The sequence below is a fragment of the Rhinolophus ferrumequinum genome, chromosome 2 (genome assembly GCF_004115265.2).
Source record: "Rhinolophus ferrumequinum isolate MPI-CBG mRhiFer1 chromosome 2, mRhiFer1_v1.p, whole genome shotgun sequence".
In the NCBI taxonomy this organism is placed as follows: domain Eukaryota; kingdom Metazoa; phylum Chordata; class Mammalia; order Chiroptera; family Rhinolophidae; genus Rhinolophus; species Rhinolophus ferrumequinum.
Window position 1 is genome coordinate 45529685 of NC_046285.1, and position 24780 is coordinate 45554464.

The window sequence follows — 24780 nt, forward strand, 5'->3', positions numbered from 1 at the left end:
TACCATAAAGCTATCATACTGCTGCTTCTGTTACCAATGCATGAATTGTTATACCTGTAAATAAGTGAATTTCTTTTTCACATTATATTTTCATTTTTTATGTCTACTGTTAGTAATACATATCGTGTTTCCCCGAAAATAAGACCTAGCCAGACAATCAGCTCTAATGCATCTTTTGAATCAAAAATTAATGTAAGACCCGGTCTTATTTTACCGTAAGACCAGGTATAATACAATATAAGACTGGGTCTTATATTAATTTTTGCTTCAAAAGACGCATTAGAGCTGATTGTCCGGCTAGGTTTTATATTTGGGGAAACATGGTACACTATCTACCGTGTTTTGTATCATATAAGACAATATTGCTGTAGGTACTGAAAGACAGACGACTTATTTTGTAAACAGATAACAAACTTACAGTATCAATAAACATAGTATAGTATTGTAAATGTACTTTCCTTATGATTTTCTTAATATTCTTTTCTCTAGCTTACTTTATTTTAAGAATACAGTATATAAATACATGCAACATACAAAACGTGTTAATTGCCTGTTTATGTTATCATTAAGGCTTCCAGTCAATGGTAGGCTACCTGTAGTTAAGTTTTAGGGAAGTCAAAAGTTATAGAATTTCTGACCTTGAGTGCACATGGTGGGGGTCAGTGCCCTTAACCCACTGTGTTAAAGGGTCAACTTTCTGTTTTTCCCAAGGTCAGTGTTCTGGTTCACTTTTAAATTTTTCTGACTACTCACCTTCTCACCTCTACCCCAAAGTTATATACCATGTGAAGAATTTTTGAAATGATTGAAACCAAAGATACCAGTGTCTTGGTGAAAAAACAACAAAAAAGACAATTAAAGGTCAGATAAAGCATTGACATAAGGCACCATATTTAGAGGTTACTGTTAAGACTTAGTTAATCACAGTTAACATGGGACCTACTTTCCTTCAAACGGGCATGACAAAAACTGCCGACAGTTGAATTTCAGTACGTGCTTGCTATACTGAACTAAAGATGGAAAAATCTAAGCTCTTTTTAAAATGAAATATGATGTAAAATGTACAGATAAGATCTTCAATTAGGTCAGCATTTTGCCACCATAGTTAAAATTAAGGAATTTACGTAAATTTTAAAAGTCTTGTAACTGTTATTGTATCATTCTTCACAGGATCAATCTCCAAGTCTTAAAGCTTATTCTCAGAGTTCTAAGAGTTTAAGTTCACTACAGCTAAGAAAATATGTTTCCATAAGAAACTGCACTCATAGACATTAATTTACTAAAGGAGAGAGTTTATTAACTCTGTATCAAGTACTAATGTCTAGGTCAGCAAAAATTAGTGGGAAAAAAACACTTTCTTTGTCAAAAATGTTTAAGAGTTTAAATAAGCTTAAGGTGTTTTTTTACTCTATTCAGTCATCTGCAAGATCTACTCTATCTCCATTCTCTTCATTTTATCTTTTGAAAAGTCAAGATAAAGAATGAAATATGCAATTTTGTATCTTTTATTGTTGTTGTTGGACTCTGTAAAAGAGTATTTCTAGGATAACGGAGGCTTACTACACTAGAAAGATAGCAATAATGAGAAAAACAACTGATTGTGTGTCAGGCTCTATTCTAAGTATTTTGCATGTAGTACTTCATTTAACCCTTATGTAATAGGCTCTACTATTATTTCTGTTTTACATATAAAGTAACTGAGGCACAGAGGTTAAGCAATTTGTCCAATATCACACACTTAATATTCTGTAGAGGCTTGGATAAGTACTGCTCTTTTAATTATCATTTCTTTATTTTGCCATATTCTTATTCCATTAACGAAATGTGCAAAACTGTAATTGTTAAATAGCTTGATCACTAAGTAAAAGACTAGAATGATAAACACTTAGAAACTCAGAGATGTTTAACACATATTTAAATTCGAGATTTATTTAACATGTATTGTCAAACCAAATGTGTTTCCTCCATTTGTTTATTTGATTCTTGCAATCACTCTGTGAGATACACCCATCCTAATTTTTACAGGAGAGGTCACTGAGGCCTAATTAACAGTTGAACACAATGTGAACCCCATTACGAAGTTATCAAATCTAACTAAGTCCAATGTCCTCTCCTCTGTGCTACTAAACCTGTTTAAAACAAATAGTGGAATAATAATTTTGTTCATGATTCACAAAAATGCATCCAGCTCCCTTGTGTACCCAGAGCCTGTCCTTAAACATAACATTTCAATAAAAAAAAATATTCAAGTTTACAACAATGATTGCCAGCCATCTGTTTTAGAGTTGTGTTTTAAAGCTCACTTATTTTTAAAAAGCTCGTCAGAAAAGAAAAGGTGCTCAAACACTTAACAAACATATAACCATCATCAACTACAAAGTGATTAGTACTATAAAAGCAGTGAAGAACGAGGTTTGAAGCAGTAAGGTCATACAAATACTCAACTCCCCCAGAAAAAGTGCAAGTCAAAAAACAAAACATCACAAAGAACTACAGCTCCCATTATGGTAACGTGTGCCAAACAGGTTCTTAGTACGTGGTGAAGTCTGTGAAGGCAAAAGTTATATGTGTTTGTCACTTTTATTTCCATCTCCCAATCCAGGATTTTTCACACAAAAAAAATTTTTCATAAAACTATGTAGAATGAGTAAGTGAACGGCGTCACCTTATCAATTCCAGACAATGTTTTTATCTTTCCAGACCCTTAAAGATAAGAATAGACTTGTGTCCTCAAAGAATAATGTCCACAGCCAATACATTTGACTCTTTAAGGACTGTGGTTATACCCTGTTTCCCCCCCAAAATAAGACCTAGCCAGATAATCAGCTCTCATGCGTCTTTTGGACCAAAAATTAATATAAGACCCGGTCTTATTTTACTATAAGACCCGGTCTTATGTTATATAAGACCGGCTCTTGTATTAATCTTTGCTCCAAAAGACGCATGATGACTGATTATCTGGCTAAGGTCTTATTTTTGGGGAAACACGGTATAAAAGAACCATTCTTTTTTCCAAAAGTAGGAAAAGGGAATGATAGATCTTTCTTTGTATGCCAACTTCAATATGCATAATAATCTTATTTTTTTCTTAAATATAGATGCCAGAGCATCTAATCCAAATATATACTGTCAAAAATACAGAGATACACGCAAGGTTCTTCACTACATTATTTGTAATAGCAAAAACCAAAACAAAACTGAATGGAAAAACAATGTCCATTAAAAGGTGACCAGCTGAATAAATTAGGATATAGTCATGCAACAGATTAATATGCAGCTGTAAAAAGAAAGGCAAAATAGCTGTATCTACCTACCTACCTACCTAACTATAATAAGAGTGATCTCCAGAACATATTTTTAAATAAGAAAGTGAGGTAGAGGAAATGTATACATTATGTAACCATTTACATTAAAAAGAGATGGGGGATAAAATAATTATACACATTTGCTTATTTATAAAATGGTAGGATAAACTATTAAGACATTTAAATATTTAACTCTGGGGGAGGGAAGGAATAGGGTAGAGGAAATAGGGATAAAAGCTAAACTTATTTAACTGTATATACCTTATTTGGTAGACTTTACTTTGGAACTGTAAATATTTTCTTTGATGTAAAATTTAAAGCAAAACTAACTTTCAAAAAATTTTAAAACACCATCTATAAAAAGGCAAAATGAAACAAACAAAAGTTAACGAGGCATAATCACACAGATAGGAATTATTCAATGTTTCTTTAAAGTAGAGAAATTTAACTATTCATACTTCATGGGAATACAAAGAGCTGCAAAAATCTCTTAAATTATTTTCAGCTGGTGTTGGTAGCATTGGTATTGTTATCCTAAGACTATTGTATGTAGTGTGTGGGATAGAAAAAGTAAGTAATTACACAGTCATTGAAAAATGGAATTTTTTAGTGTTGAGAGATAGGAAATACAGATGGAAGACTGTTAAGCCCTCCAGTATTTAATTAGAAATATCAGTATGATCTCATAATGTATTTATCTTTGGGATAACAAAAAGATGCATTTTACCTTTGAAAAAATTATCCACATATTTTCTAGCTTTGCCCACTAAAAAGACCTAAAAACAATAACCAACCCTGTGGCAATCAGCACCCTTAACCTCCAGAAGACTGTGGTCTCTAAATATCATTTCCCAATAAAAGAATAAGCTTTCCTTGAAGAAAAGGCTCATTCCAAGTCTGGGAAAGAAAGGTATAAGACGAACCTAGAACACTGTCATGCATGCTAGAAAGCAAGGAAGCTATCAAAGACTATTAAGAAGAATACAAGAAGCTTTAAAACAAACACAAAACAACAAAAAGTATGTCATTGGTCACCTTTGGAGAATGATATGAAACCAACTATTATAAAAGTTGGTAAATATAGAGAAATAATCAAATATATATCCCGTCTTTCTTATATAAACTGTACCTCAGAATAATCAAATAGTTGACATAGGCAAGTTTCTATTTATGGAACTATTCTAGCTTACAAATTAAAGAAGGAATAACATTAAAATATCACCATTTTGTAACCTTTGATGAATTAATGGATGTATCGGCAATTATCAATGGCTACAAGCATCACAAAAAGAAAGATATTATCTGCTTCCTTAGGAAAGCACTCAAAACTGTGTATGAAGTAGTCTTGATTCCTACAAAAATTTATCTAATCACCAATGTACAGTAAATACAGAGGACAGCAATACACTATATTACAGTAATCCAATCAGTAAAATCCAGATTAAGAAACTGTAGGTCAATGACCCAGTTTCTTTAACAAGAAAGAGAGCGTGAGTGTGAATGTGAGGTGGCAGGGGGTGGCGGGGTTAGAAATTAAAAGAAACATTAAAGGTACATCAGACAATTGTAACATATGGACCTTACTTGGATCCTAATTCTAACAAAGAAATTTTAAAAATATGTATAAGACATATTAGAAATATAAACAGTAACTGGATATATAATCAGAATTAAGCTGGATAAATTTCTAGCCATTTTGTCATGAGCTCTATCAAATAAACAAGATGGCACTGATATTAGGTACCAAAAAAATTAAATAACATCTTGATAGTCTATGCATACTCTGTTTCCCCGAAAATAAGACCTAACTGGAAAATAAGTCCTAGCCTGATTTTTCAGAATGACATCTCCTGAACATAAGCCCTAATGTGTCTTTTGGAGCAAAAATTAATATAAGACCCCGTCTTATTTTTGGGGAAACACAGTATTTAAAATTATCAAAAGTTTAAAGTTCAGCTGCAGACACAAAGTATCTACAAATGGCAATAAAACATTGAATTTGATCATACTTATAACTATATTTTATTTTATAATTTTATATGACATGCTTGCTCTTATTTCAGTCTGTGGCACAACGAGGGTATCAGACATTAAATAAAAAGGTACTATGGCTAGTAAAATTAAAGTCCGTAATTGTCTGAAAAAATTCACTTGTCAGAAAGATAACAAGTATCCTTAATACCTGAGTCATGAAACTGTAAAAGGTGAAGGCTTCACACTTTAAAACTGCACAAGCATTTAACGAAGCTCTAGCAATACTTACTTTGCAGCTTTTCTCCCTCAGTCTCAGATGTGATAATATAGTCAAAACACACCGAACCTTCTCCCTAGCTCATGTTAAATACTTTGTAAAATGGGAAATTGTTCCATTTTTCCATACCTTGACATAGATCACAGGGAGCGTCTGTTTGGCTCGACTATAGTGTCTGGCAACTCTGTATACTGTTTCCGGAACATAATCCAGCACCAGATTAAGGTAGACCTCATCTTTCTGAAAAAGTTCATTAAAAACAAATGAAAAAAAAAACAAGATTAGAAACCAGTCTTTAAATATACAAATTAGAGTAAATGTTCTATAAATCCACTTACTTAGATTTAAAAAAAGATTCATGTGTTCAATTTTAATTATACAAAATTAATTCAGAATATAACCACAACAGTAATAACAACCTACCACACCTTTTTATTAATAATTTCATGGAAAAAACATAGCCACTTCGATACTGTTAAGATTCTTAATCATATTTAAACTATTATCTAGGTTATATGGTATTCAAAAATATCACCTGTCACAAATTTCGTATTTTATAGTTTGAAAATGAATGCCCTCATATCCTATCAGAAAAGGTGTCACAGTAATAAAGTGAGTGTTGAATTGAGAGCTAAAAAATGTACATTTCTAGCCCTAGTTCTGCTGCTAACTGATGTGTAAATCTCTCTAGGCTTCAGTTTCTTCAACTATAATATGAAAAGTTGGACTAGATAGTCTTCAAAATTTCTCTCACCTATACAAAAAGATTCTATGGTTATCTGATAGTCTATACGTACTAGAACCACCATTTGTCTTCTACAATTAATTGAAAGAAAAAGAATAACTTATAAAGCAGCAAGTTACCATACTCACAAGTTTATTGCAGGTCACATATTTAAACATCCATTCTCAGCAGCATAAAAACACCAATTCAAGATCAATGGAGGAAAAGAAGGGAATTCCAACTAAGTACTAAGTAGGAAAGAGAAACAGAGCACTACCCTTACCCTGAACGTGTGAATATCAGATAAGTAAACTGAAGGAGAAAACAGAGTTGAACAATCACTGTGTTGAAGTCTAGAACTGGCTACTGAGTGAGAAAATCTGTAGGTGAACAAACTTCCACAATCTTCTCAATTTGATATCACCTTACCTATCAAACTTAGGTGAAGAATTTCAATTCTCACCATTTACTGAACATTTTCTATGTGTCAGTAGCCACGACAGAGGAAGTAAGGGTACAGGTATAAAAGAGATGACACCTAAACTGAGTATGAAAGGAGCATTTCATGCAAAGAGAAAACCATACTCAAGATGTGGGCTCAAAGAATACAGCCCAGTTCAGAAGAGTTGAGTGAGACAGCACGCCACTGACCCTACTACCTTTTCACTGTCTCTCACTCATTCACGTTCTCCTCTCTTCCCTCCACATCCAGCTTAAATTCCATGATCTATCATTACCTTCACTCTCTATGGGGGTCAGTAAAGACCAGCAAAGACGTGCTGCCTGTTTTTATAAAATTTTATAGGAACACAGTGATGGTCACTCACTTAAGTATTGTCTGTGATTACTCTTGGGCTACAATGGCAAGAACCGAGTAGTTGTGACAGAGACCATTAGCCTGCAGAACCAAAAATACTTACTATATGACCCTTTATGAAAAAGTTTGCTGAGAGTGTGTGAGTGTGTGTGTGTGCGCGCGCGCGCGTGCGCGCCCTTCTCTTACATCATACTTGTTTGATAAACCACAAGTCTGGTTAAGTCCAGCCTTCCACCCATTCCAGGCCTGTACCCAAGAGATGCACATGGCTGCAAACCTAAAATCGTGTTGACTGGTCTCATATTAAATTCATCTTCAAGAAATCCAATCAGCCAGCAATCATACTACATTTGCTATTCACTTTGCCAAGCTACGTGATTTCTTCTCTCCTCTTCACTCTCCAATACCTCTTTGCCCATTCTCACCCTCCGCTGGTGACTTTGCTGGCACCATCCCACGTACCTCCTACCATCATCTATCCCCATGCGCCCTCTGCCTTCAGTTTTCTAGAGATAAGCCAGTTCCTTTCTAATTCCCCACTCCCCTCTTTTTCGCACACATATACACAAACCCTGCTACATGGGGGAAAAAAAAAAAAGATACTGTTTTTCCTATTCACAGTCATAGCTTCAGTGATTTTCCTGTCTTTCTCCATCAATTGTTCTCTCTCTGTGGGAGCATTACAATCAGCATACAAACTTGCTGTTATTTTTCCCATTGTTTTTAAAAAAAAACCCTCTAACTGCACCAATTACCATCATATTTTTTGGTCCCCTTTATGAACAAAATTCCTGAAGAGAGGTGTCCACACTGACATTCTCCAATACCGGTCTCGTCTTAATTCTTTCTAAAACTTATTCCCGTAGAATTTGAGCACCACTACTCCACCAGAATAGTTCATCCAGATCCATAGTCTCCCTTGTTGCTGAATCCAATGCCAATTTTTAGTCATCTTATTTCGCCCTTCTACTTGGCTTAGATTCCCATTTGACACAGTTGATCATGTTCCCTTCTTTGAAACACCTGCTTCACTTGGGTTCTAGAACACTATACTCTTCTGGTTTTCATCCTACCTTAAGGACAACTCTTCTTGCTCTCCTATTCTGGTTCCTTCTGTTCTCCTTTATCTCTGAAGTAAAGGGAGGATCCCAGGGCTCAGTTATCAGATCTTTGTTCTTTACATTTGCTCACTGCCTTGACGAGCTCATTCAGTGTGATGGCTCGATACTATTATACATTGATGACTCCCCAATTCATGTATATCCCGGGTCTCTGCCTTTAACTCCAGACTAGTATATTCAACTGTCTAGGAGATAATGCTCTGGCTAAAAACCTCAGCATCATCATTAATTCCCCACTCCCCTCTTTTTCGCACACATATACAGACTTTCCTTCCTTCCTTCCTTCCCCCCCCCCCTCCCCCCCCCCCTCCCCCCCTCCCCCCCCCCCCCCCCCCCCCCCCCCCCCCCCCTCCCTCCCTCCCTCCCCCCCTCCCTTCCTTCCTTCCTATCTATCTATCACAATTAATTTCAGGGGCAAGAAGGACAGGACTGAAAAGGTTGTTGGATCTGGTATATCATACTTCATCAAATGGCACGTGAGAAACAGGAGGCAGTTAATTTAGTTTGTTCTTACAAAATCCCCATGTTGAAAGTAAGGAGACAGCTGGGAGCTGGTATCTTGAGGAGAAGCAGTCAACAAAAATTGTTGATATGTTTGCGTTTGTATTTTTTAATGGCTAAGAGACCCCAATTTATTTGTAGGCTGAATGAACAGAATAAAGTTATAAAAAAGGGATAAGTGATAAAGCAAGGTTCTAGAACATCATAAGAAAAGGGGAACAAGAACACAAAGAAGCTATACAGTATAGTAATTAGCGTGAGTCACACAAAACTGCACAGAAGTCCCAACTCTGCTACTACAAGTTATGTGACCACAAGCAAGTTACTTAACCTTTCAGCCTCAGTTTCCTGTAAAATGGTACTAATGCTGGTATCTACTTTAAAAGACTGTCATAAGATTATAAGAAATAATCCATATAAAGTTCTTTAAGCACATTACCTGGCACATAATAAAGACTCAAATTTTAACTATTATCATCTTTAAAAAGGAATGATACCACTTTTTTTTTCTTTCTGTACACCTAAAATAAGTGATTAAGTGTTAGGGAAGATTATAAGTGAAATGTGTGTATGTCTGATGAGCCTAATTTTGGTAAAGAGATGAGGTCATATGGAAAACCAAGGGTAGCAAGAGTAATGCCAAAGACTTCTCTTAACATTTCGGAGACTGAGATTTAGACAAGGATCAGTTCCAAGTGAAAGTGAGGTCCAATAAAGCAAATAAACAGAATGCTAAATTGCTGTTAAAGGGATTGCTGTGTTAAGTAGAATTCAAGGAATTGTGAGTCTCGGGTTTTCGAAAGGTCACTAACACAGACGTCAAAGCTATCCTTTTTTAACTATTATTTGATTACAAGGTTAGCTGATTTTAATAAATCATATGACAAGGTTAAATCCTGATATATTTATGAATGACCTGCAGATGTACATGCAACTGTATTACAATTTAGTTCATTTGCTAAACAATCATAACAAAAGTGAAGAATAAAAAGATTTGAAAAATCAAAGCCAAGGGGCGGCCCATTAGCTTAGTTGGTTAGAGCACGGTGCTCTTAGCAACAAGGTTGCTGGTTTGATCCCCACATGGGCCCAATGTGAGCTGCTTCCTCCACAACTAGATTGAAACAACTACTTGACTTGGAGCTGATGGGTCCTGGAAGAACACACTTAAAAAAATTAAAATTAAAATTAAAAAATAATAAAAAATGAAAAATTAATGCCAAGGTCAAGGAAAGTTTCTAGTTAGGGCTAAAACCTCTGTCCTTCACTCGTCCCAGTCACTATTTTCCTAAATGATTTCATTTACTAGGGGTTGCAAATGTAAATGCTTTCAATGGCTAAGCAACAAAGGTAAAAGTGTAATGCAGTAAGGGGTAGTGGTCGGTAAATCAGATAGTATAGGATTTAACTAAAAGCATTCTAATTCAAAAAATATTAACAAATAAAACACATCAGAGGATGGATTTGGCAGTCAGTTTACAATTTCAGACTTCAATAAAACTTTGAAGATTGACACACAAACCTAGGAAGAGTGGCTTAAATGGAAGACCAAATAAGAAATGTAAAGAACTCTAATGGTTTGGTACGCTAAGCCAAACCCACAGTATACAATTTAACAAAGATAAACATAAAGCCCTATGATTAAAATCAAAGTATCAATTTATTATGTAGAATGACAGATAAGACTTGATAGTAATTCATCTGGAAAAAAATGATAGGTGTAACTGAACAGAACAAGAGGAATCAACACTGAGGTACAGTTAATGAAAAACAATGCAATATTAGGTTACAGAAGTATTGTGTTCAGATCAATAAAGATAATCCCACTCTACTTTGTACAGTTCAGGTTTCATTTAATGTACTGATCATCTCCACTTTTAGGTAGTGTATTTTATTCATAATATTAACAAAGCAGAACTTATCAAAGAAGGGTTAATGAAACCATGTCTGCTATAGGTTGAAATTGTAATTTACTACACTGTGAGAAATATGGGGGTTCAAATTGTATTTGCACTAGTACTTTGTGGATTGACATAAGCTTATCTTTTTGCTCAAATAAATTTTGTTTATTCATTCCATTAATGATCAAAAACTTGCAATTTCCTTTAGAATCACAGAAGAGGTCTGTCCATTTTGTAGGTATGATGTAAATATCCCTTTGACATTTAAAAGCTGTTCTTTTGACTGTCTTCATTTTCTGATACACTGGACGTGTCTCATTATACTTAAAGACTCTGTGAACTACCTTTTACTTCATGGCTCTGTGCTTGTATTCAGATCAAATCCACTTTAAAAAAAAAATCTAATTGGGTCCTAAGACTGAAAAACTAAAACAATCAACCAATAATACTACCACCAATCCCGATTTGAAATAAATGGGCTCAACATCATACTTTTTAAATTTTAAATGCTCTTGTTAAATTTACAGATGTTCTGCTGTAGATTAAACAGCCACAGGAATAACCCTGAGTGGAGAGTGCTCATCCCTAGGAAAAGATGATCACAGTAGAAAAAATACAAACATTTTCACGTTCCTAAAGTAGTTTTGTTTGGAGATTTGTGCAAAAGATAATTCATGAGACTGAGATGCTAATATTTTGAGATGAAAGAAGGACAAGGATTCAGCATTTCTACCACTTGTACTTTTCTGAAATACCTCAGGTCCAGTTTTCTTAATGTAATCTCTCTTTTGGGTTATCAACAGAATGCCTAAATACAGATTAGCTGTAGATTTTAAGAGCCTAATACAAAAATACAACATATAAAAGTAAAATTTAAATAGACATACTGACAACAGTCTACTAACATAATGAGAAAGTACTAATTTCAAAGAATAGTTACCAGGCTTCCCATAAATTTGCTAAGGAGTCACAGCTATAAATCCTTTAAAAGGAATCTATAGTATACAAACGTGTATCTTGTTCAGAAATCTTCAAGAAAATGACATGATGTACAATTTACAGAGTATTTATCTCAATGGTTCAATTTTTCTAGTTATCGCTTTTATGAATAAACTACTCTCTAACTGCTAATAACCACTCTTCCATGAACTCTACTCTAAAACCATTCCCTGAGTAAGATACTTAAACGACAAAATTTTGATCACACCTCACAACAACTCAACAAGAACTGGGATAACTGCACCCTACGTTTGAAACACAGATCCTACTCTGATACCCTTATCCCCTGGTGATTTCTGAAGTCAAGGAAACAAAGTTGCTTGAGGCTGCAGTTTTAAATAGAATCATACTATAATTCTAAAAATTTGATGGGATGCAAAGCAGCGTATCAGAGAAACCCCTAATAAGACACTCAACATGGTAGCCCAGGATTCCCCTGAGAATTGGGTTAGGGAACTTGGACGAGCAAAAAAACTTCAAAATAAATTATTTTTCTCTGACAGCTAGACATAAGAATAATACTAATAGTAAAGTAGATGTGAATTAGGAAAAGAGAAACATCCTTTTGGTTTGAGATGAGAGGAGGGATTGGGGAAAGTAAGATGAGCACCTGATATACGATGATAGCAAGCTCCATCCTTATCTCACATCTTCAAACAAAATAAATTCCAAAATTATCAAAGTTAAAAAACAAACTATAAATGTACCAGAAGAAAACATAAGTGCGTTTGCAAATGCTGGAAGACAAAATATCTGTAAGCTATTAAGGAAAATAATGCCAATATGATTACATAAAAATGTGAAACCTTCATACTACTTAAAAACCACACACACGCAGAACAAACCAAATCAAAAAATAGACAATTTGGCAAAAGAAAATTTTGCTTACACATGACAAGGGGCTAATTTGTTTTTGTTTAAAATACAAATAGCTCTTGGAAGTCAATAAAAAAAAAGCCTAACAGTCCAACAGAAAAAAAATGGCTAGGGGCATGAACAGATGGGTATACAAATGGCCAACATAAGTGTAGCAAGATGCTTAACTTAATTTATAATGAATGTAATAAATAACAATGAGCTACAATTTTTCATCTATCAAATCGGAAAAGAAAATTCAATCTGACAAAACTAAGTGCTAGAAGAGGGTCATAGTCCAACACGCTTTTGGTGAAAGCCCAAACACTTAGTCTTTTGGAAAGTCAATGGGCTAATACATTTATCCCAAAGTGAAGACATAGACCCTCAACTTGACTCAACAATGTCATTTCTAGGAATTAGGTCTATGAAAACAATTTTGTGTGTGTGTGTGTGTGTGTGTGTGTGTGTGTACATGCACAAAGCCGGCTGAATAATCTACATGCCAAAAAGTAAAGACATACTCAATAATAAAACTAATGGGGGAATGTGAAAGGGGCGCTGAAGCTAATTGAAAAGAACTCCCAATGGCCAAAAATGGAACAAATTGATGAATCAAATAGTATTAGATTATAACCCAAAGTATAAAACAAATATACACGAATGCACACTGACATAAATGATTACAGTGATTAATAAATGAGGGAGAAGAGACAATCTCTCACGCAAAAAAAAATCCAAATAATTTATGTAGCCACTCTGCCCTTAAGAAGAAGCATAATTCCCTCCTTTTTAGGTGTGGGCTCTGCCTAATGATTTTCTTCCAAAGGACACAGTACAGCATGGAGAGAGGGGAAAGAAGGGTAACTTTACACAGGTGAAAACTGAAACATACTAGGTCAGCCAGGTAATCAAGATTAATAACAACAGTCACAAATCGTGTTGATAGTATGTACCCCTGATATAACGTGATGAAAATGGCACGCTGTAGTCTTTTTTCCAAATAACTCACAGCCCCAGTTTATTATAGATAAGCATCAGATAAATTCCAATAGTGAGGCATCCTACAAAATATCTACTTAGCACTCCTCAAGACTGTCAATGTCATCAAAAACAAGGAAAGTCTGAGAAATTGCCAGAGCCAAGATGAACCTAAGCGACATAATAACACAATAATGTGACAGCTTAAATGGGATCATGGAAGAGACATCAGGTAAACATTAAGAAAATCTGAATAAACTATGGTCTTCAGTTAATAATAATGTATCACTGTATTGGTTCGTAAATTATAACAAATGTAACTAACATACTAACATAAAATGTTAACAATAGGGGAACCTGGGTGCAATGGCTATGCATAGAAACCTAAAAAGCCATTTTGTTATATTGTTGGGGAAGAGGATTAACATGTTCCAAAATACAGGATAGTTACCTCTATGGAAAGGGATTTGGGGGACTTGTTATCTATTGCTTTCTGTGTTATTTCAATATTTTTACAATATGCATGTAATAACAGTATTTAGTTTCACAAAATATTAAAATAATATAGACACAAAGTTGGAAACTGATATTCATAATATACTTGTAGATTCACATTTTAAGCAGATGATAATTATCTTATTTGCTGTAACAGTTATAATTTATGAGGAGGTCTTGATAATTCATCCACCTTAACAGTTTTACATTACCTATATAATCACTCCCTAGGTCACACTCCTCTGAAAATGTCAGCATTTCATCAGTAAAAGTTTCATCCAGATAACGAACATACCACTTTAACAGAAGTCAACATAAAATTTTATGGAAGACACAAAATTCAGCTCACTTAGCAACCTCTTTATTTGATTTTCACACAGTAAGAAGAGTGAGAGAAAAGGAAAAGGAAGGGGGGTGTGAAAGTTGTATTTCGTAAACTTGACCATGTACAGCAGTCTCCTCTTATCTGTGGTTTCATTTTCTGCAGTTTCAGTTACCCAGGGGCAATTGTGGTCCGAAAATATTAAATGGAAAATTCCAGAAATAATTCCTAAGTTTTAAATTGCATGCCATTCTGAGTAATATGATGAAATCTCCTGCCATCTCTCTCTGTCCCACCCAGAATGTGAATCAGCCCTATTTCCAGCATGTCCACACTGTATACTCGCAGGCTAGCGACCCGTCGCTGTGTCAGTTATTTGATCAACTGCTGCAGTGTCTTGGTGCTTTTGTGTAAGTCACCCTTGTTTTAGTTACTAATGGCCCCAAAGCACAAGAGCAGTGATGCTGGCAATTTGGACATGCCAAAGAAAAGTAGTAAAGTGCTTCCTTGAAGCGGAAACGAAGCACTTTTCCCTCTGGAGAGGAAAACACACAGTAGAGGGTTCGGTAGTATCTGCAGTTTCAGGCATCCACTGGGGGTGTTGGAACATATCCCCACAGAAACGGGGGGACTAGTGTATAAACTGAGCTATAACTTTGCATAGTACTTACACACACACACACCATTTCTATAACTTGGGGTTTCATTTAATTAAAAATTACAACATAAAGTCCTTTTCATATAAGGAGGCTGACCTTGACCCAAACAATCACTTACGAACCCACTTTTACTTTCCTAACCTCACCTCCCACTACTATCCCCACACTCCCATACTTTATATACCAGAAATTTCAAAATACTTTTGACTCCTCTATACAGACCATGCTGTTTAACTGTACCAGGCCTTTCGAACACCCTCTACTTTGAACTTGATACACACGCTCTCTGTGCAACCGTGCTTCTCCGAAAATAAGACCTAGTCAGACAATCAGCTCTAATGTGGCTTTTGGAGCAAAAATACATATAAGACCTGGTATATTATATATTATATTATATATTATATTATATATTATATCATATCATATTATATTATTTCTATTCTATGTTATGCTATGCTATGCTGTAAGACCGGGTTTTATAGTAAAATAAGACCGGGTCTTATATTAATTTTTGCTCCAAAAGTCGCATTAGAGCTGATTGTCCGGGTAGGTCTTATTTTCGGGGAAACACGGTATTTATCTACATAGCCCCTATTTAGCCTTCAAAACCCTGGATAAGCACCACCTCCATGTAATTCCTTTGCTGACCCTCTGGCTAATCTATTACTTTCCTCTACACTATATCTGTTCATAGAAAAAAAATGATTGTTACTCCATGTATCGTTCTGTAGTATGTTTCTCTTCTTGTCCTTCTCAAACTCATGTAGACAGATCTCATACTTTGTCTTTGTATCTAAAACACTTTACAGTGCTAGTAAACTGAAATGAAGCGAACGATAGGAATTAAGAAGAAATAGGTGGTTGGAAAGGACACAGACTTTACAGTTGAAGAATCTATGTTTGAAAGTGGCTCCCATGGTTACAAATTATGCAACATCGAGCAAATTCTTTAATCACACTAGGCTCCAATTTTCTCAATGATAAAGCTCACAAAATAATACTATTATCTATCTTGTAGCACCGATGATTAAATCAGAAAATGCATAAAATACACAGAAGAAGCCCTTTATAAATCATAAGACTTTAAAAGAAAATCAAGTATTTGTATGCATGATTCAAGACATGTAACACTCTCTAATCAAAAGAGTATCTGTAAGAATTTGAATCTGATAAAAATTATCATGCACAAGGTATATTATACTCCTTTTATGTTTTTAAATATTTATTTTGGTTTATGTTTTAACGTGTATTAGTAAAATAATACTAATTTATTGTGCTTGCTTAACATTTTTTTGTGATAAGGTATATAATCAAAAGACAGAAGACAATCAGCATCTGCTCAGTCATTACTTTCACTTTATCCCTTTACACTCCCTTGTGCCCCCGCTACAGTTGGAAGCCACTATTTTATTCATCTTTTCTACCTAGCTTAACAATTTTGATCAGCAGTCCATTAACAAAATACAGAAAATAACCGTGGGGGAGCAGGACTTTTGGAATGGCAGAGTAAGTAGCTCAGGAGATCTCCTCAGCAAAACAAAAATTTAACTGGTAAATGATTTAACTGGTAAAAAGTAACTGGAAATTGTTTTAAGGGCACATAACAAATGAAGAAACAAATCTCAGTAACAGCAAGAACTGTGGCATTTCAGCAAAGACTTGCCATCCTACTTGCATGTTTGGGAAGCTCTGCCCACTACTCTACTCCAGACAAACATGGGCAAGAAGAGGGGTAACTCCTGTCCCCTCAGCTCCCAGTCTGGTTTCACCGCAGGAGGGACAGCTGTGCCCCATGTGTTCCAGCGGGGCCCAGCCAGGAGGACTCTGTGTCCCTTCCCCACTCGGTCCCCACCAGTCGGCCAGAATCTGTACTCCAGGGGCAGCAGGCTGGGCGCTCTGTGAGACTCATCGGCAGCTGCGCAGAGGGCAGAGCTCCCATGCAGGAGGGGCGGGGTGTGAAGACCAGGGCTGCCACTGCACCCCCTGCAGTGCCCAGTCAGAAAGTGGGGTGTTACTCTGGGACAAGTCAGTTCTTACTCTCACTTCTAGTGCCAGGGAACAAAGGTCCTGTCCAGGCAGAAAGGCAGGCTCCGCGCTCTGCCAAGAGAACTAACTTCACTTGCAACACAGTAGGAAGAACTCCACGCCTATGGACATTGTCCAAGAACAATGGAGATCTTTGCAGAGAGCAATTCGAGAAGCTGGTAGGTTCAGGACACAAGGGAAAACGGCAAGGCACCAGAAGTTAATACAGAACCGAGGAAAGAGACAGCCAAGAAGCACCTACTCGGTGGGGGTCACAGTGATCTCTGGGGGTCAGTAAGGACCTGCACAGGTGCTGGGCTGAGCAGGACGGGGGACACGCAGGACACATTCCCTAAGTTGATACATCAACACACAGCAGACACATCCCTGGCACAAAGGGCTGACATGCAACCGCTAAGCAAACACAGACTGAACAATAAACTACTCTGACCCCTGAGCAGCTCCCAGGAAGTAAAATCACATTCATCCCTGGGCGGTCAGAAAGCTGCCCCCTCACAGGAGCATTCAGAGGGGAATTTCCAAGCCACTAGTCCCTGGTTCAACATGTGACAGATAAATATGAACTCCCTGACCTATGACAGCAGCATCCATGCCACTCACACATTCAGTGGTAAAGGATAAAAACGTAACTGGCAATGGGAACCTTAAGCACAACCTTTGACCAGTAAGTGACATTAAAACAAAAAAAGATCTCAAATAAATAACCTTTACTTCTACCTTAATAAACTTGGGGGGGAAAGAGCAAAATAAACCCACAGCAAGCTGCAGAAAGAAAATAATAAAGACTAGAACAGAAATAAATGAATTATAGGAAAGCAACTGGAAAAAAGTTGGTTTATTGGGGAAAAAATATCAAAAAAATTGACAAACTTTGGCCAAACTGATTAAGGAAAAAAAAAGAGAAGACTCAAATTATCGAAACCAGGAATGAAACAAGGGAAAAAATATGAATAACTTGATGCCAATAAGTAAGATAACTTAGACAAAAGAAGAAATAGAACATCTAAATATACCTATAACAAGGAAAGAAATTGAATTAGTAATTTAAAAACCTCTCACAAAAAGTGCCCAGATATAGGTGGTGTCACTGGAGAAATCTACCAAATTTTCAAAGTATTAGTACAAATTCTTCACAAAATCTTTAAAAACATGTAAGAGGAAAATACTTCCCAACTCATTCAATGAGACCAGTATTACTCTGATACAAATCAAACAAAGTCATGGGGGCAGGGGACGCCAGGGGGGAGACTACACAGCAAATCAATATCCCTTATGAATACAGAAGCAAAAATCCTCTAAAATAATAATACAGTCCAGCAACATATGAAAATGATTATACACCATGACCAAAAGGGATTAATTCCAGAAATGCAAGGTGTAGGTTTATCATTCAAAAAATTTACGTAAAACACCTTAATAGAATAAAGGACAAAAACTACAGGATCATTTCAATAGATGGGAGAAAAAGCATTTCACAAAAATCCAACAACCTTTTATGATAAAAATGCTCAACAAACTGGAAATATAAGGGAACTCCCCTTTTATTGATAAATGACATTGATAGATGATATCCATAGCTTAAAAATGAAAGAGCTTAAAAATGAAAGACTAAATACTTTTTCTTCCTAAAATCAGGAACAAGAAGAAGATGTCTGCTTTCATTTCTTAACATTGTACTGAGGGTTCTAACCAGGGCAGTGGTAAGAAAAAGAAGTAAAAGGTATCCAAGACATTGTATCTTGATAAAAGGGTCAATTCATCAAGATATAACTATTATATACATATACGTACCAAACAACAGAGTCGTAAATACTGATAGAATTGAAGGAAGAAATAGACAATTCTACAGAAATAGAGACTTGTTTGAATACACCACTTCCAATAATGGGCAGAACACCTAAGACAGAAGAGCAATAAAGAAACAGAAGATCTGAACAACACTATAAACCGGTTAGACCTAACAGATATACATAGAGCACTCCGCCCCAAAACAGAATGCGTTCGTCTCAAGTGCACATGGATATTATCCAGGATAGGCCACAAAACAAATACCAATAAATTTTAAAAGACTGAAATCCAGAAGTATCTTCTCCAACCACAATAGAATGGAACTTGAAATCAGTAACAAAGGGGGAAAAATCACAAATGCATGGAAATTGAACAACATACTCTGAACCAACAGGTCAAAGAGGAAAGTAAACAACACACTTTGAATGGAAGGAAGGAAGAGAGGGAGGGAGGGAAGAAGGGAGGGAGGGAGGGAAAAAGGGAGGGAGGGAGGGAGGGAGAATTTAAGAGATAAATGAAAACAAAAATACAACATACCAAAACTTATGAGAGGCAGTGGAGGCAGCACTCAAAGGGGAAATCTACTTCTGTAAATGCCTACATGAAGAAAGATCTCAAATCAGTATCCTAATTTTGCACCCTGAAGAACTAAAAAAGAGGAAACTAAACCTAAAGCTAGCAGAGGAAGGAAATAATGAAGATTAGACCAGAGATAAATAAAACAGAGAAAGACAAAAAACAGATTTAAGAAAATCAAAAGTTGGTTCTTTTAAAGATCAACAAAATTGACAAAACCTTTGCTAGTCTGGCAAAGAAAAAAGAGAGAAGACACAAATAACTAAAATCAGAAATGAAAGTGGGGACAAACAACAGTGGCCTTACAGAAATAAAAAGGACAGTAACAGAATACTGTAAACAACTGTGTGCCAACAAATCAGGTAACAGGAAAAAAATCGACCAATTCCTAGACACACACCAATTACTACACTGATGAAATACAAAATCTCAAAAAACCTATATAACAAGATTGAATCAGTAATCAGAAATGTCCCAAAAAGTAAAATCCTGGACGAGATGGTTTCAATGGTAAACTCTCACCCTTAAAGAATTAACAACAATCCTCTTCAAGCTCTTCCTTCAAAAAAGAGAGTGTAAGTAAAGTATTTAGATTAAGGCCTGGCATATAATAAGCACCATATAATTTTGGCTATTATTATTACTGCTCCTACTATTATTATCACACAGCAAAGGGCTATTAATTCTCTTAAAGTTCTCCAAAGAATTGCATCATCTCCCCTTGTTCAACAATCATTACTAAGATGTTTTTAAATGTTCCATTTCTAACACAGTGCTTAGCTTAGAAATTGGCACTCTATGCTAAGTCGTATAGTGTACTATCCGGACTCTGGAGACAGAGTCCCTAAAGCCCACTCCTAACTCTGCTATTCAGTAGCTGTGCGACTCTTAGGTAACTTATTTAACTGGGATTGCCTCTGTTGTTTTTTCTCTCTCTAGAATGAGGATCATAGCAGTACCCATTCTTCACTGGGTTGCTGTGAGGTTTAAGTGAGTTATACAAGTACATGTAAAGGGCTTAGAGTAATGTGTGACACACAGCAAGTGCAATATAAATTTGCTATTATTAAACAACAATTTGTAAAATATATAGTAAGTTAATGTTTAATAAGTGTTCATTACATGCCAGGTGCTATGGTAAACACTTAATAAACATTATTATATTTTCCCCCTACAAAGTCCCTACTACACAGATGAGGAGGGGAAAAGGCCTTAAAGAGGAAAACGTCTTTCCGAGTCACTACGAGTCGGCAGAACTGGGAAGCAAACCCAAACACGCCCGCTACAGGCCAGTGCTCTTTACTTTCCAGAACAGATTCACCTCTGCCCTGCCCTCTCGCGGGCTGGCGGCAGACAGGCATGATCAGAGCACTGCGTGCTTCTCCCTGATCCCAGAAGCAGTGCTACAATCTCCCCTTCCGCACATCTACTATCAGCAGAACAAAGTTGAGGAATAAAATCAATGTGCCATCCTTGCTATGTCAACATCTCTCATACGGCAAGAGGAAAGTTGTATTTAATGAAAGCGACCTCTATTATTCAAGTAATCAATCTCTGACGAACCACAGGTAAAATATTATTACATGTAAGGTCACTCAGGAATTTTTCTGAAAACTATTAATTGATCTAAATAAAATGTAAGGCTCCTGTAGAGGCGGGATGTGGTTTACAGACTATGGCCTTCAGAGGCCGGGGGTTCTACAGAAGTGAGCGACTCCGGGAAGGCGGTCACCTGGTCCCACACCCCAGTTTCAACCAGAGCAACTTGGTGTGTTTATCTGTGCTCTCTATACAATACGGGTTCTTCATAAAATTTTACTTAGGGATTTCCACTGCCAAATATCAATACTTACAAAAAGAACTATCCTATACAACACGTGGAATTCACAAAAGTATTATAAGCCCAGTCTTTCAAAACATTAAAAAATCCCATTTTTCCCCCTCTGATCAAGGAGAAAAACTACTGTGTACTAAATCGGATTTACTAAAACCTCTTAGGGTAAGCAAGAGTATACTAATTAATGAACTACATGACTTTCCAGTTACAATAGCAAACATTAATGATTCCAATCAAAAGACTAATACTAATTAGGTCACATCTTTAGTCTCTATCCTGACTCAATTCCTCCTTCTTCTAGTTACACTGGCTACTCCTTCCCCCAACTATAGGCTAAAAGCCGATTATTTATAATCACTAAAGAAAAACAGTCTTGAAATGGCAGGCTGGAGCACAATAAAGAAAAGGTCACCAAAATAGACATAGCCAGTCCAACTGTTGTCAGTGAAAATATCTGCCAAATATTACAGCAATCCTACTTGAACTTCACCCAGAACTAAAAAGTACTTACGGACAAAAGTTATAATGAGGTCCTGGAGTAGTTTACCTACAATTCTAAAATTAAAAATAACAATGGGAGAATAGTTATGCAGTACAACTCAATGGAACATTACATAACCAATAACTACAAATATTACGAGGCAACAAGAGAAAGATTTTACAAGATCCTGAATATTTAATAAGGTGATAAAGAATTATTCCTACAACTATGTAAAACACGTATACTGTATGAAATAAGATGTAGAACTGAAGTCAAAAGTCAGGATAGTGACTAAAAATTTTTCTTCTTTAAAATTATCAGAAAAGGGAGAAGAGTAGAGGCTCAGAGAGAAGATACCAAGAAAGAGAATGAGGAAGGCTCAGGACAGATGAGAATCTATACAAAAATTTAGAAAGAATCAGATATTTACAGAAAGAGTAAGAGTGATACAGAAACCCAGAGAAAGAGGTGGAGAGATCCATGCAGGAGCCACCAGGGAGTGTGTGTGTGTGGGGGGAGAGCGACAGAAACACAGCCAGCCAGCCAAACACCAGAGTGAACAAGGGAAAGAAATCTGAGATGTGACACAGACCAAGAGAGAGGGACAGAAACCCAGAGACACAAAGGTAGAGACCCAGAGCCCAGGGTGAAAGGGACAGAAACCCAGAGAGGACAGCGACTATAGAGAAAAGAGACGAAAGGCTTAGAAGAATAGGTAGAAAATGACAGAGACGGAGAGCGAGTCCGAGATGATGACGACGATGGTGACGATGAGAGGATTACAAAGTATTCCCATATACATGTGGAACCATCCTGGGAAGCTAACCAAGTCTTTCACCCCTACAGTCCTGCAGCACTGACTCCTCCTTCCCTCTCTCACCCTCACAAGGCCCTCGGTTACCCCCCCAACTGCCTGCTCAAGCCGCTCTCAGGCTCCTGTTCTCACCGATGATCTCCTGCCCACAGCTTCCCCTGAGCTCTCTGAAACACCCCAAAAAACTCTCCATGGAGTTTCAAACCCCCATCTCTTCAGAGAGGGTTCCTTTTACTGCCTTTCCCTAGATAAAATCTGGATTCCACCCGAAGGTACATTTTCCTTGCGGTTCTCTCAACTAAAGACTGCTCTCACCCTTCACCATACTCTAGGACCAGAAGGCAACGCTTGCAAACGGATGGCTCTTTGCTGTCCTGGCCTCAAACATCGCCTCTCCCTTCCTCCCAAACTCATGGTTACACAGCTTATCTACCCAACCTTTTCAATGTCATCTCTTCATTTACCGCCCAACCCCCACCTATGAAATCATACATATTCCTGCCTACTGGGCATCGCTGTTTGCACATCTCACAGGCCATCTCAAACTATTAATTTATTATTTCCTCCTTCAAAGCTCTTCTAATATACACACAGACAATACATAATGCTTGTTAGTAAAACACCTACCTAACATAGAACTGCCGCATTCAGAGAGAAATCACCTTCAAGAATTTGTAAGAATTTCGTAAGACATTTAGATCCCTTTCTAAACGGTGGTTCTCAGTTCACTCTCAGTAATCGACTCCTGGAGAGTTAGAACTGATAATAACAAACCTGAGCTCTCAACCCTCGGGCAGAACCCGTCTCATATGAAATGTATTAGTTTACTAACTGGTCTCTTGAGTAACACTGGTCCTGCCAGAACAATTCAGATGAAAGGAAGTGGAGATCGCGAGCAGGCTAAGAAGAAATTATCTTTGTGGTGGTTGGACATCCTGACCCTGTGTATTTCTGTATATCTTCAGAAAAGCTCCGTTTTTTGACAAAGCAGGATAATCATATTCAGTAATATATCACAACTTTTCTTTCTGTTCTTTTAATGAAGCTATCCAACAAAATTAAAAGTTGCCTTTTTTTCACTTTGGAAAATTTACAATGTTTAAGGGAAAGTTCTGAGATAAATAAAATATCAGAAAGTATATTTCTTTTTTATAATAGAAGTTCCTTCACTGTCCTTCTGGTTAATCTCCCTTAATGACTTCTCAATTGCTCTTTATCAGTAACAGACTGTTTAAGATAAATAAGCAGCTCTGAACAGCAGCAGGGAGGAAAATCATCCTCGGGGATACACAGATAACAGTCAGTCCATTGTCATTGTGAGGCAGGATTAGGTGACAGTGGGAAGGAAGGCTCCCCCCCCCCCCAAACCAAAATCAGACAGGTAAGCCTTCAGGTGCCGCCACAAATAGAGCCTTACATTCAAAAGGTTTGATATTCTTCCCTTTCTCCTTTTTATCTTCATAAGCCTTAAATGAGTTAATATTTGTAAAGCACTGAAACAGTACCCAGCATATAGGGAAAACAATGTAAATTAAGTAGTCAAGAGATAATGTTTAGGGGCTTTGTAAGGAGACTTTTGCAAGTGAATCTGCATGCAATAAAGTCGTTCATGGAACAAATAATGCTGACCTTTACTTTCCTCTCTGGGGTCTCAATGTCTAGCATCTAATAACAAAAAGCCACACAGATGCAAAATTCCATTATAAGAGTGCTGTGAACGTAACAGATGCTCCATAATTTTATTTGGGAAGGGATAGGAAAAAGTAAAGACATGCCAAAACAGATAAGATTAAAGACATAATAAGCAGTTTGCTAGATTAAAAAAGAAAAGTAGCATTATCCAAGTAATCGGCTTTAGAAACAAAAGAGCTCGAATACTTAGGAGGGTTTACAGTCCCTAATACAAGCAGAGGCCATCATTTAAACTTAAAAGGCAAGGGGTGCGGAGGGGGAGAGGGTGCGCCTGAAAAATAAGATTCTCTACACGGCCAATTTAGTTGTCAAAACAACATTAGCGCGCGCGCGCGCGTTCTCTGTCTCTCTGTCTCTGTCTCTGTCTCTCTCTGTCTCTCTCTCTCTCTCTCACACACACACACACACACACACACCAATTATGTATCTGTAGGCATGTATATCACAATTCTGGCTCATTGTGTAGGTACCTTCCTATATAACAGGCTCAGTCATTTAAAAAAAAGGAACTTCTAAGGAAATAATCTAAATAAAATGTAATGGAAAAGAATTAAACACTGGTTAATTGCGAAATAGTTATGTGAAGTAAAAAGAACACTGGGCTACAAATCAAGA

The 24780-nt window shown here is 36.7% G+C and overlaps 1 protein-coding gene across 4 annotated transcripts in view; it reads right to left on the reverse strand.

The window, feature by feature from the left end:
- GSK3B (glycogen synthase kinase 3 beta) overlaps positions 1–24780 on the reverse strand; it is a 189138-nt gene that overhangs the window by 66868 nt on the left and 97490 nt on the right. For all 4 annotated transcript variants that reach the window (XM_033125680.1, XM_033125672.1, XM_033125665.1 and 1 more), the window contains one exon: positions 5686–5796. In XM_033125680.1, coding sequence (XP_032981571.1) covers positions 5686–5796 — 111 coding nt within the window. The remainder of the gene's footprint in view (positions 1–5685; positions 5797–24780) is intronic.